Source organism: Pelodiscus sinensis, chromosome 6, assembly GCF_049634645.1.
Source record: "Pelodiscus sinensis isolate JC-2024 chromosome 6, ASM4963464v1, whole genome shotgun sequence".
NCBI lineage: Eukaryota > Metazoa > Chordata > Testudines > Trionychidae > Pelodiscus > Pelodiscus sinensis.
In genome coordinates this window covers 97051416-97064592 of record NC_134716.1, presented here as the reverse complement: position 1 = coordinate 97064592, position 13177 = coordinate 97051416, and the positions used below count along the sequence as shown (strand labels likewise).

The following is a 13177-nucleotide window of genomic DNA, read 5'->3' as shown; positions in this document are numbered from 1 at the left end:
AAGCACCTCCCCTCCCCTCAGGCTCTCAGTTACCAAGTACATGGCCAGGCAGCCTGTGTGGTAGCACAGCAGACTCCTGAAGGAGATACAGGCTGAGCTGCAAGCCTCACTGGTAAGTGTCCCAAGCAAAGCCTGCCTCTGGCACCCCAACCCCTCTCACCCCCCAGCCCTTTGCCCCTCCCCCTACTCCTATATGACCCAAACATACCCCACATAACCCAAACCCTCTGCCCTCCTCCTGAGCCCATAACCCCCTCCCAGACCTTGCACCCCAATCCCCTATCTTAGGTCACAATCTAAACCCCTTGCCATACACCCACCAGCACCTTGTCTGTGCCCCCACCCACTCTCCCCTGGCTAGAGGTCCACCAGCACTCTGCCCCCTCTCACCTGCACAGACATCCACAAGCACCCTCCCCCCGGCCAGACATCTACTCCCAGTTTGCTCCTGCACCAAACCTCCACACCTATCCATATCCCACTCACTGGAAGCTCTGTCCCGCACACTGGACCCCTCATTTTTGGCCCCACCCTACAGCCTGGAGGGCCCACAAAATCCAATAACCCTGGAACTTCAGAAGATTTAACCTGGCCTGAGACCTCGAACCTCAGTCCTTCATGCCCTTCCCCCCTCCTCCAGGAGACTAGAGTACCAGGGGAGTGAGGTGTCTCAGTTGGGTGCCACATTAGTGAAGGTTAGAGGTTTCTGGAGGGGATGTATTTTTGCTTCTCACTTGTGTGGTCCCCAACTGATTTTTCTGTGGGTCAGCGGCCCACAACCCAAAAAGGTTCCCCACCTCTGCCATAAAAAAAGACAACGTTGAAACCTTGTGTGTTGGACATATTTTACTTTATTTAAAAGTGAAGCCTGGCCAACAAACCCCCAATTAGGGCCCAGCCCCCCACATCTGCCTAGAGAACCCTAATACTCCTGCACACCCCCACAAACTCCAATCCTGAGCCCACACCACACCTGAACCCCCTGCCCTGAGCCCCTCTTACACACACCCCACATCCCCAGTGCCCTGCCATAACACCCATGCACCACCCTCACACCCCAAATCTGTGCCCTGAGCCCATCATACATCCAACTTCCCTGAGCTAATCATATATCCCAAACCAAACTCCTGCACTCCCACATCCCCAGTCCCCATCATAAGATTGACAGAAGACAGCCTGAATGCATGCATGAAGCTGGATTTGACCAGCTATGATGTAAGTTTCAAAGAAAGGTGTGAAAAGATGCAGCAGCACAAGTTCCATTAAATAAAGTCTGTGAGTACAATTTTCATTTATGCTATTAATCATGATGTCAATTATCAATAATATTAAGTTGTATATTTTCAGTTATGCAAATAGGCATTCTTATATGGCTCTTTGTTGACCACTTTTTCCTGAATTTTTATGTAGTTTGGTTTGAACTTTGGTTTGAAAAGGTTGTCAATCCCTGTTGTAAGCTGATATATGGAGGAAGAGGAGGTTACTTACCTGTGCAGTAACTGACATTCTGTGATATGAGCGTCCCCGTGGAAAGCTCCATTTTAGGTGTTGGTGCACCCCCCACACCAGGGATCGGAGCCTTCAGAGCAGTATCCCTGGAGCCACGCATGCGCGGAGCCTGAGCCACGTGCTCCTATTGTGCTAGCATCGCACATGCATGAGCCCCCCTTCCTCCGTTCTTTTTCTATCTAAGAGCGAGACCCCTTGAAGAGACCCAAGGACATCAAAGTACAGGGGAGGAAGAGAGGGTAGTGGAGCACCCACAGGGGAACTCATTTTGAAGAATATCAGTTTCTGCACAGGTGAGTATCTTCCACAGAGAGAGAGAGAGATGTCCCAATGGGTTCTCCACATCAGTTGATTGCAAGGCTATATGATTCAGGAGGCAGGGATCTGGTAGGAAGGTGGTAGAAAGGACCGCCTTAGGGAACTTAAGGTTGGACAATGGGCCTTCAGTTAGTGCACAGCGATTGGTGAAGGTCTGGTCTGATGCCCATGTGGCAGTTCAGCAAATATCCAAACAGGTGCTGTCTGTTGGTGGTGCCATCGTGCTACTGGCAGGTGTCGTGGGAATGTTAGGTGCCAACAGAGGTGCCTGTGGTGGTGTTGTGGCATCACTGGTGCCTGGCAGTTTCTGGACACCCAGTATTGCTGCAGTACCACCGGTGCTGGAGACACCTGCACATTGTAAGTGCTGTGGCACGGAGCTGCTGATATTCTCGGCACCAAGGTTGATGGTGAGTGCTTTTTTGGTGCTTTAGGATTCTGTGGGATCAAGGAAACACTTTTTTTTTTTTGGTGGGCCTTCTATCTCTATGCACCTAGAAAGCCTCAGAATCCTGTCCTGGGTCAGAGGCAGGGCATAATGATTTTTCAAGTAAAGTAAGTTTGAGTCACAGACCTCTGTCCTGACAACCTCTTGATTTTAGTTTTGCGCAACGGGGGCACTTTTGAGACACGCGTGGTTCCTCAAGGCAGCGGACACTTTGAGACTGGAATAGGGTTATTGCATGAGGAGCAACATTTAAATCCTGGTGAACCAGGCACAGCACTAAACTAACGGGGGGAGGGAGGAAACAATGGAAAAAAGGTTTTGGTTTTTTTTGTTTTAAACAGGGAAGAATAACATTTAACTGACTGAACTAATTAAGAAAACAGATGAAATAGGTTTACTTATCTAGCTATCCAGAATAAGGTCAGGAACACTGCAGAGTTCCGTCTCTGGCTGGAGATGGTAGAGAAGGAACTGAGGTAGGAAGGGCTTACACATGCATGATGCCAGCACACAGGGAGTATGTGGCTCAGAATGCACACATGCCCAGCCCCAGGGACACTGCTCTGAAGACTCCAATCCACAGCGCAGGGGTGCACCGAAACCTGATGTGGAGCACCAACAGAGACATATCTCCAAAAAACACCCACAAACCCTGACACTTTGCTGGAGCCTACTTGAATATTAAACAAATAAAAATAAAAAAATACCACACCCCCTTCACCGTGCTATTGGATTTACAGGATGGTGAAAAAGAGCCCACACAGACAGTGACAGGGGTCATAGGGAAGAGGTAAAAAATAAAAAATATATATCTCATGTCAGTCTTCCTCCATAAAGCAGTTCTAACCTAGATGCTAGAATTATGTCTGTGTAATGGCAGCTTTTAGTGCTTTATTAAACTTTAAAACTTTCCAGGAAGTCATGCTTATAGGCCCATATTGAAAACTTTCTCTTTACGCCTCACTGAAAATCATGCTCAATTTTTTTTTTTACAAAGATTAAAACAAAATCTCAAGTCTCCATTTTGAATAGACTATCCAACTACTGCAGATGTCATTCTGCTGCCAAAAGAAAATATAAGATGAAAATCTTGAAGTATGCAGCCAAAATGGAGAAGCCAAAACTCTGAATTTGATCAGAGTTGCAAAACTGTAACCCTGAACTTTAAAAACTGTGTAGTAAATAAGGATTTTCCAAATGCACCAAATTTACACTGAAGATTGAAGCATTCTATTGGGCAGGTTGACAAGACTCTAAAACAAGCTGTTTTAATCCCTTCTGTAGTCGTACTTAGGTATTTTCATTTTTTGTCACTATCTCTAAAGAGAGCCCATGCTTTGAAGTAGGGGAAAGCAGAGAAAAAAGAAGCTAGTCCACAGTAATACAACATTCAGCTATTTGGATTTTAATCTTGCTTGGATTAAGCCCAGACAAATTGGAGTAGACCAACTGGATTAATTCCAAAATAGAGTGGGAAAGCACTCAGTTTTGCTTTACAGAGCAATCATTCTGTGGTTGGAAGATTAACTTGATAACTCTTAAAATGGGTCATCTCCTTAAATAGTCTATATCACACAGACTGTCTTAAAGATTTCTAGCCCAATCTGGAAATTGTGGTATGATCTTTCCACCAACCAACATCATTAAACATGGTTATAGCTGCAGTGGTTCTGGTCCCAGCATGGGGAAGGCCAGATACGGGGAGACTAGATGCTTCTTAAAGGAAAGGACATCCATTACATGAAGAGTCTAGCAGTTCTATTGCCATGAGAGTCTGATGCCAATGTATATGATTACTAGTCTAAATAAATACTTAAGTTGTTTGCCCTAGATTCTTGTGGTACTGAACACTTCCCCACATCATTTTCCATTGCTGTACATTGATTTTTATCTACATGCTCAAGCTGCAATCCCCTTGATATATAAGTGAGGGCCCCTCAGCTCAGCAACCTAATCAAAAACAGTACATACTTGCAGCCTACAGGACTCATTTTTTTCATGGAGGCCTTAGTAGGAGAGCACATTGCACACATAGTGGTAAATATGGGGGTATGTATTGTAGAAAAGCTGTAGTTATTTTTACCTATTTTCTTCTTTACAAAAAAGGTTGACTGGCTTTGGCTGCTGCCGCATATGGTGAAGGTTGCTGCTGAGCTGGTTTGTATGGTTCAGGTGAGCTCTTGGGTACTTATCAAAACAGAGAAGCTGGAACAATTTTTATAGTTGGGATGCTGAGAGCTGTTTAACTCAATTGGAAACCCTTTCCAGCCCAGGATGCTGCAGCACCTCCTGCACTTTTAATTCCAGCACCTATGTATCAAAGGGGCCTGGGACTTATACTAGAAACTCTGTCAAGTTATAGGTCTTGTGACATGGTGTCTTTTGCCACGTACTACCGAAAAATCTGCAGGTATGGCTGCTCGCAGCAGCAAGGAACTTACTAAGCAAAATATATAAACTGTTTTTTCCTTTTTTTCCAGCATAAAAATCAAGAATAAAGGTGCCCAAAATACAGCTAAAAGAAATTCATGGCAGCTTGCAGCCTTCCTATAACTATAGCTTATCAAACTGAAAAGTTTTTATACTGGGCAATTCAAGAGAAAATAAACAACCCTTTATTCATCTGTGAAGGAAGATGTAAACTCAAGCCCATTCCATGGCTGTGTGCAATCTCTTTTTATTTTAAAATATATAAACAAAAACTAATCGCTGCCTTAGTATGCTGCTAATTAAGCCTGCAATGCTGTAAAGTTGACTGCCACACACTCCTATCCCATGAATAGACATATGCACCACTCACTGACTCATGGTTGTCAATCTGATGGGTTTTATTTTATGTAGCCAGATTTTAGAATTTTTTATGAACAATTTTTGTTCAAAATGCTTCTCTCATCACCACTGTGCTTGTCTGCAAATGAGTAGGTTTAAGAACAATTTACATTTAGATAATTTTGTTGCATTGTACTTATAAACATGCCAATGTTCAGTTAAGGTTAATTTATTTTTCTTAGAGGCTTTGCATACATTATGAAAGCAGACATTTCCTATCCTGTATCAGTTTCATCTTATGGAAAGAGGTTCTGTTTTTAATGCCCAGTAATACTTCAACCACAAACTTAAGTAACTACATATTTTACAAACCCACTGTCATCTAATTCAATAGAGAGTAAGGACATAAAAGCCATCCACCTTGTGAAGTATCTTTTATCCCTACTAACACTTGAACACCTACTCATATTATTTTGCCACCTCCCTCCTCTCCTTAATGTTATGCTGGTCTCCACCCTCATCCATCACTAAGCAACCTTCATTCAAATCAATTCAAAGCAACACCTCTCCACACACAAAAGCATTATGATTTAATGCATCTCTCACAAGACAGGCCAAAGGAAAATACTGATGCACCTTCATAGTTTGAAACCAACAGGTTAGATGAGCTGAATATACTTACTGCTAGGAACAGCATGCAGTACATGGAGAATGAAGAATGCCCAGAGTAAAATGATAATCTGGAAGATAGAAAAAAAAGAATATATATGTAAATCACTTTTCACTTACAAAACAATAAAGTGTTGCAAGATAGATTACAGTCTCTCTAGAAAGTGAGCAAGTAACGCACACAGGTGTTCTCTCTTATTCAAAAGCAATGTGCTTTACTGCACCCTCCAGAAAAGGAGTTATTTCAATGCAAATTGATATATTTGCTCTTAAATGGATTTAACTATCTAATAACTGCACAGGAGCAGCTTAAATTAGCTCTCAAAATGACAATTTGCCAATTAAAGCAAAAGTAGAAAAGGAGTGCTTCCTGAAATGTAAATATTTAACTATTTTTGTAAAGCAACACAACACTGGTGTTATCTCCCCAGATTGATATGAAAGAGCCATCATTCTCACCTGAATGTTCTTAACAGAAACAAAATTCATCCAGTCCTGTGACAGACAGAATCTAAAGAACAAATATACAATATAATCTGAAGAAAAGAGGAAAGACCTGACTTCACATATCAGGGGCAGCCTGAATCAGTCAAAGTATATATAAATCCTGTAAGGCAGGAGTGGGGAACCTCTGGCCCATGGGCTACATGCGCTTCATCAGGATTAGCTGCTGGCGTGGCTGCAAGATGATTTGTTTACCAAGAGTCCACAGGAACAGAGCTCTGCATCTCCCAGTTGACATGGTTCAACATTCTTGGCCAATGGGAGCTGTGCAAAGCAGTAGCCAGGTCTGCAGATTCCCCACCCATGCTGTAAAGGATGGAAGACCATTACTTTGTTTTCAGATTACAGCTGATTCATGGACACTATCAGTATTTTCCAGTTCTTGGAGGGATATTATTGAAAACAATATCATAGCGGTGGTAGTGGTAGTATTCCTGTGGAAAGAATGACATCTCACTGATACTTTAAATTTGCAGCTAGAAAAAAGAAGGTATCTAAAATGTGTTAAATTACCAATGTAGGAGGTTTTAAATCACATCCAATACATGTACTAGTCAAGGTTTTCCAAACCAAATTCTAGTCATTACTAATATCATTATTTCCTCTAAAAGCAGTTTAGATTTCTTTGCCTATCAGTTTAGACTTCACTTATGCTTCAGATGGTGTACCCTTAAAATTTTAGTTCAACATAGCCACAAGGTACAGGAATGTGAAAAGTCCACACCCTTGAGTGACAATTGTGTTAACCTACCCCCAATTTAAACACAACTAAGTTGTTAGTAACAGTAGAAGCATTCTTCCATTTGCTTGGGAGGTGGTATTCCTATACTATTGGACAAACCCGTGTCATCAGCGTAGGCCAGTGTTTCTTAAAGTATGTTCCATGGCACACGGCAGTCAGAGGTGTGCCATGGAGAACAGAGTTCAAAATGGCTGCCCCGAAAAGGAAATGCCTGTTTTTGTTTTTTGGCGCTCAATCCTTGGTGTTCCACATTAAAATATATATTTTATTTATTTTGTTTGGTGTTCCTCGGTCTTAAAAAGTTTAAGAAACACTGGTGTAGGCTGTGTTTATGCAAGTATATCTACTGCACCATAGCTACATCAGTATAGTCCCCATACTGTAAACATATTGGTTATGTCTATGCAGCAATTAAACACCAGCAGCTGGTCCAGGTCAGCTGATTCAGGATCACCGGGCACAGACCATGCACTGGTAATGGGTGATGGTTCCAGAGACTGAGCCCGAATGTCTACTCAGCAACTTTACAGCTCTGCAGCCTGAGCCCCATGACCTCGAGTCAGCTGATCCAGGCCAGTCATGGGTTTTTATGCAGTGTAGATATACCCATTCTTAACTTGTATGTTGAAATCTAAGGATGAAAAGCTGCAACTACCCTTGTCTCCCATCTAAAATGGAAATAAGATATAAAAAACAGTTAATACAGCCGTTCCCTGACTTACGACCACCTCGACTTACGACCATCTGCACTTATGACCAACCTCGCGGCAGCACGTTGTATTTGCGTGTCTGCGGTCAGGCAGCGTGTTTACATTTCATTCCCTCACAGTATTTTCGGTGTTTGCTTGTGGCCATCATGTCAAGTAAAAGAAAAAAGGCTAGTGATAAGAGTGGTGAGAAAAGAAAGAAAAACTATTGATTTGGAACAGAAAATAGCGATAGTGAGACAATATGAACGGGGTCAAACAGTTTCCTTCATGTCACGTAAGTTAGGGCTATCAAAATCGACTATCAGCACCATTATAAAGGATAGCGATCGCATTTGTGAAGCAGTGAAAGAGTCTGCTCCTATGAAATCAAAAATTCTAACAAAGTAAAGAGTAGGTCCCATCCTAGAAATAGAAAAACTCTTAGTGCTTTGGATGGAAGACCAAATTGAAAAACGCACGCCATTAAGTCTCATGACGATACAAACTAAGGCTCGTAGTCTTTTTGAAGACTTAAAGAAAAAGGAGGGGTATGACTAGGACCAAATTTTCACTGCCAGTCATGGTTGGTTCAACCGTTTCAAGATGCATGCAAACCTTCATAATGTGAAATTAAGTGGGGAGGCAGCCAGTGCTGATTCGAAAGCAGCAGAACCTTTCATAGAAGAATTGGATAAGCTGATAAAAGAAGGAAATTATTTTCCAGAACACATCTTTAATGTTGATGAGACAGGTCTCTTTTGGAAGAAAACGCCCGAATGTACCTACATACATAAAGAAGCAAAAACTATGCCTGGTTATAAGCCTTTCAAAGATCGTCTAACAGTCTTGTTAGGAGGCAATGTTTCTGGGTATAAATTGAAACCCCTCTTGATTTATCGCTCTGAAAACCCTAGAGCCTTCAAGAATATCAGCAAGGCTACTTTGCCAGTCCATTATCACATTAATAAGAAAGCCTGGATGACGCTTGCACTTTTTGAAGATTGGTTCATGAACTGCTTCATCCCTGAAGTCAAGTCATATTTTCTGAAGAAAGGAATTCCTTTCCAAATTTTGCTTATTTTGGATAATGCTCCAGGTCACCCTCAATACCTAAATGACTTACATTCTGACCTGAAAGTGGTGTTTCTGCCTCCCAACACCACATCTATTCTCCAACCCATGGACCAGAAGGCCATAGCTGCTTTCAAAGCATATGATCTTCACAACACATTTGCAAAGGCAGTAGCTGCCACAGAATGCAAAAACGGCAAAACATTACGTGAATTTTGGAAGGACTACAACATTCTGCATTGCATAAGGAACATTGCTGCAGGGTGGGAGGAAGTCACTTCACAATGTATGAATTGCATATGGAAGAAAATCCTAAAAAGATTTGTCAACTGTTTCAAAAGCTTTGAAAAAGAAAAGGCACTGGAAGACATTTCTAATAACATTGTACAGCTAGCGAAAGAAGTGGCTCTGGAAATGGATAATGAAGACATACACCAACTGGTTGAGGATGTTGGGGAGGAGCTGAGCAATGAAGATTTAATGCAGCTCGAGGCGGAGAGGGTAGTAAAGGAAGAGAGACAAACAGCCCAAGAAGAAGAAACCCCCAAAAACTTTGTGATGAAAGAAATAGCTGCAGTTTTCAGTAAAATAAATGAAGGAATGCAAATGTTTGAAAAAATGGACCCTAATGAAGCACTTTGGGCAACATCACTGATGAGTCCAGGTAGAAAGTGTCTAAAAAAAACAGGCACCCAACTGAAGGTTTTTCCCTTTCTGCTAAACAAATTCTTTGCCACGTTTTAACTGAGGCAGTTGAAAGCAAAAAGGTCTGTTCCACATTTCTCTGAACACAACCTCTCTTCCAAAAGCAGCTATCAGAATAATCCATCTGTCAAGCCAACCAAAAGGCTGAGCATTCCAAGCTTCCTCACCACAGACACGTAGTCACACATGCAGCAGCAACCTATCTCTGAAAAGCCAGTTTTTGTTTTTTTCTTTTTAAAACAGTTTAAACCACATGTAAGCCACTCCAGTCACAACTCATGCATCAGGCATATTAGCTGTCAAGCTGCAGGTTTGTTTAATGAAAACTGGCTTTATACAATTTTGCTTAGAGATGTTTATTTCAATAAATCTGATGATATAAACGTATGTCATTTCATATTTTTATTCTACGCTCAGCAACCTTAGTGGAGAATGCCGACATCCTTCTTTTGAAGGAAAAAAAAAGGCAAGTTATTAATCCACAGAAGGCCACGTCATAAATGGATCACTTCCCACAAAGCACACTGCCATGCTTCACTTAACCAGGAAAGAATAGAACATTAATTCCTTACAATTAGGCAATGCAGGCTCAATGTAACTTACTCACTTCTGCCCATTTGAAAAACCCTTCAGAAAAAACAATGTTAATTTACAATAACTTCTGACATGATTAGTAGCAAGATTTTAAAACAAAGCAAAGTACATTTAAACAAGGTAGTTTTTGGAAGAGACCCATAACTTTTAATCAAGTGCTAGAGAGTTTTTACAATGCCATTACAATAACTGTGCCATAAGTTTCACATGGTTTGTGTTAAAAGTCAGAGTAAATTTGACAGCTACACTTTCCAAGTTAGCAACATAACCCAGTGACATTAAACTACTTCAGCATGTTAATACAAATTCATGTTTCACAGAATTGTCTTTGAATTGTTCTTCTAAATATAAAGAGACTTTTGTAAGGAGCTATTTTAAATATATTTAACCTGATTTCCCTTATTCAAGATAATCAATTTCCTTCAAAATGGCTAGTTCCTAGCTTAAACACATTCCAGTTTGAAACGTTCATTCTCAAGTCAAAAGATCCCTTTTAAATTACAAATAGACTTATCACACCATTTTAAAAGAGTTACCTTTACTATTAATGCTGTACATTGTACAAAGTCTGGTTGATGATGTTCTGAACAAGGAAGTTTAGTAAGAGTAGGGGAGGAATGGTAACTTCCACCTATAAGCCCCTATGCAGGTAGTATTACTCTGAGTAACTGCACTGTGCTACCCTAGTACAGCATTCAAATTCTGTAATGTGCTCCAGAAATTTTCCTGTGGCAAGATAAGATTTGACATGGAGATATCTTTGCAGGTACCCAAGCAAAATGAAAAGCATACCTGAATCCAAGTCATTCACTGAGTAATATTTTGGAGTCCTTTGATACCTCTATAGTCTGTTTAATAGAAAGCAAGCCCTGAATCAGAGGCATTGCAATTAAGTCTACTAAAAAAAACTAATGATATAAGTATAATTTATTCTAAGCCCTTTTAACTTCTGTGATCCTTCCTAGAAATTTTGGGATTGGAAGGCTAGAGGGTTATGAAAACATTGGAGAAAAGCAAACATAACTCCAATTTTCAAAGAAAAATTAAGAGTGATCTTAGCAACTACAATTGTGTGTGTCTTTCTTGTACCATTAGTAAGATAATGAAATAATGTACAGAGGAAAAAACATCGACATTACAGACCTCTTTGAAACAAAGAAACAGCATGACTTAAGTCAATAAATCTTGCCAGTAAAACCTTGTTCTTTTAAGAGCACTACCAAATTAGTGTATGAAGAAACATTGTACGAGTCATGTATCTGGAGTTCAGTAAAGCATTTGGTACTGTCTCTCACATTATCTTGGAAACGGAAATCCAGTTCAGAGTGGATAGAAAAACTCCTGTGATTGGACAACTGGCTAGAAAGTTGAAAAAGTCAAGAAAATGAAGTTCATTCTACACACAAAAAATGGTTGTTCATTTTACTTAAAAAAAAAGTTTTTAAGTCACCATATAAACTGGTACAAAATACCACATGGAAACTCTTCAATACAAGACATTAACATTGAGTTAAATTGATTCCTTGCCAAATTAAGATAATCCAATATAAACCTGTTTTAATTAAACAGATTTTGGTTAAACCCCAGCAAATGGTGTCAAGTTAAACTAGTAGGCTACTGCCAGGGTTAGCAATAGGACTAGCCGAAGTCAAGTACACATTAATGAAATTTGAACACAATACAAGGATTTTATAACCCCAGTGAGGATAGATAAATCACACAAGTGAATACAGATTAAAAAGATATGGGTTGAAAACAGAATAGCTTGCACACAAAAAAAGAAAAAAGGGTATGTGAAAAAAGATCTGGCGCATACTAAACAAGATCACATAATATGATCTTCATAATATGAAGAGCTACAATGTTAAGATAAAGGATGATAATGAACTGCATGTTAAATTTGAATGTCATAATATACTGGCCACAAACAAGACAAAAAGGTACCCTGGGTTAAATATGCAAGACCTCATATCACAAGAAAAGCCTGGTCTACACTAGGAAGTGTAGGTCAAATTTAGGCATATAAAGTCAACTTTAAAAACGAGTCCACACTACCACGCCCATTCCATTGACTTTAAGAGCTGCTGAAGTCAATTTCAGTACCCCTGCTTTCCACAAGTAGTAATGCAAAATTCAACCTTGCAAGGTCGAATTAACATTAGTGCAGACCCAGCATTGCAAAGGTTGATATTCTTTGCCTTTGGGAGGCATCCCACAGTGTCCCATTGGGACTGCTCTGGACAGAACTTGTGACTCTACTGCTTTCCAGGTGAGCAGGAAAAATCCCTGGGAAAGTCTGATTTTCATTTCCCATGTGGCTAGCATTGTGAGCACACCTTAGAGCAGACAGGACACCTGAGCAGCACATGTGACCACGAGTTCAAGTTACATGAGCTCCAGTTCCAGGGACACAGAAGAGCACCCACAGCATGGAGTGTGAAGGAGATCTTGGACCTCATTGAGTCATGGGGAGAGGACTCCATTCTGTCCGAGCTCTGAACCAGCAAATGAAACGCCAATATCTTTGCAAAAAGCTCAAAGTGCATGGTGGAGAAAGGATACGTCAGGGATGCTCAGCAGTGTTATGTTAAAGAAACTGAGACAGTCCTATCACAAGACAAAGGAGGCAAACCGATGGTTTGATACATCACTGCACACATGTCGCTTCTATGACCAGCTGCATGTGATCCTGGAGGGGGGGAGGGGGAGATTCAACTCAGACCATGGAATCTTCCCAAGACACTCAGGACAGCAGTGTACAGGAGAGAGTAGGAGAAGGGCAAGGAGAATGGCCAGTCAGTTTACAGCAAAAGCCATTTTTATAAGCTCAGAGACAACTCCTTCCTCCTAGGATGTCTCACGGTTAGGCACTTGTGCCAAGGAGGTCATTTCAGGTGAGTTCACATTTATTTTTCTTGCTACAAGAGAATTAAGACAATTGGGTGCGATACGTGGCACACACTGTGCCTACACAGTGCAGGGGGGCCAGCACAGCTTGTTAATGCATCTAGAGATGGAGTGAGAATCCTCCCTGCACAGCTCCATGAAGCTCTCAGATAGGAACTCTTTGATCCTTCTCACAAGGTTTCTGGGGAGGCCTGCCTTATTGCATCCTCCATGGTAGGACATCTTCCCAAACCAAGCTAGCAGTAAGTAGTC

The 13177-nt window shown here is 41.2% G+C and overlaps 1 protein-coding gene across 3 annotated transcripts in view; it reads right to left on the bottom strand.

Moving 5' to 3' along the window:
* Nucleotides 1–13177, bottom strand: part of PLPP1 (phospholipid phosphatase 1) — a 168507-nt gene that overhangs the window by 53777 nt on the left and 101553 nt on the right. For all 3 annotated transcript variants that reach the window (XM_075932461.1, XM_075932459.1, XM_075932460.1), the window contains one exon: nucleotides 5727–5784. In XM_075932461.1, coding sequence (XP_075788576.1) covers nucleotides 5727–5784 — 58 coding nt within the window. The remainder of the gene's footprint in view (nucleotides 1–5726; nucleotides 5785–13177) is intronic.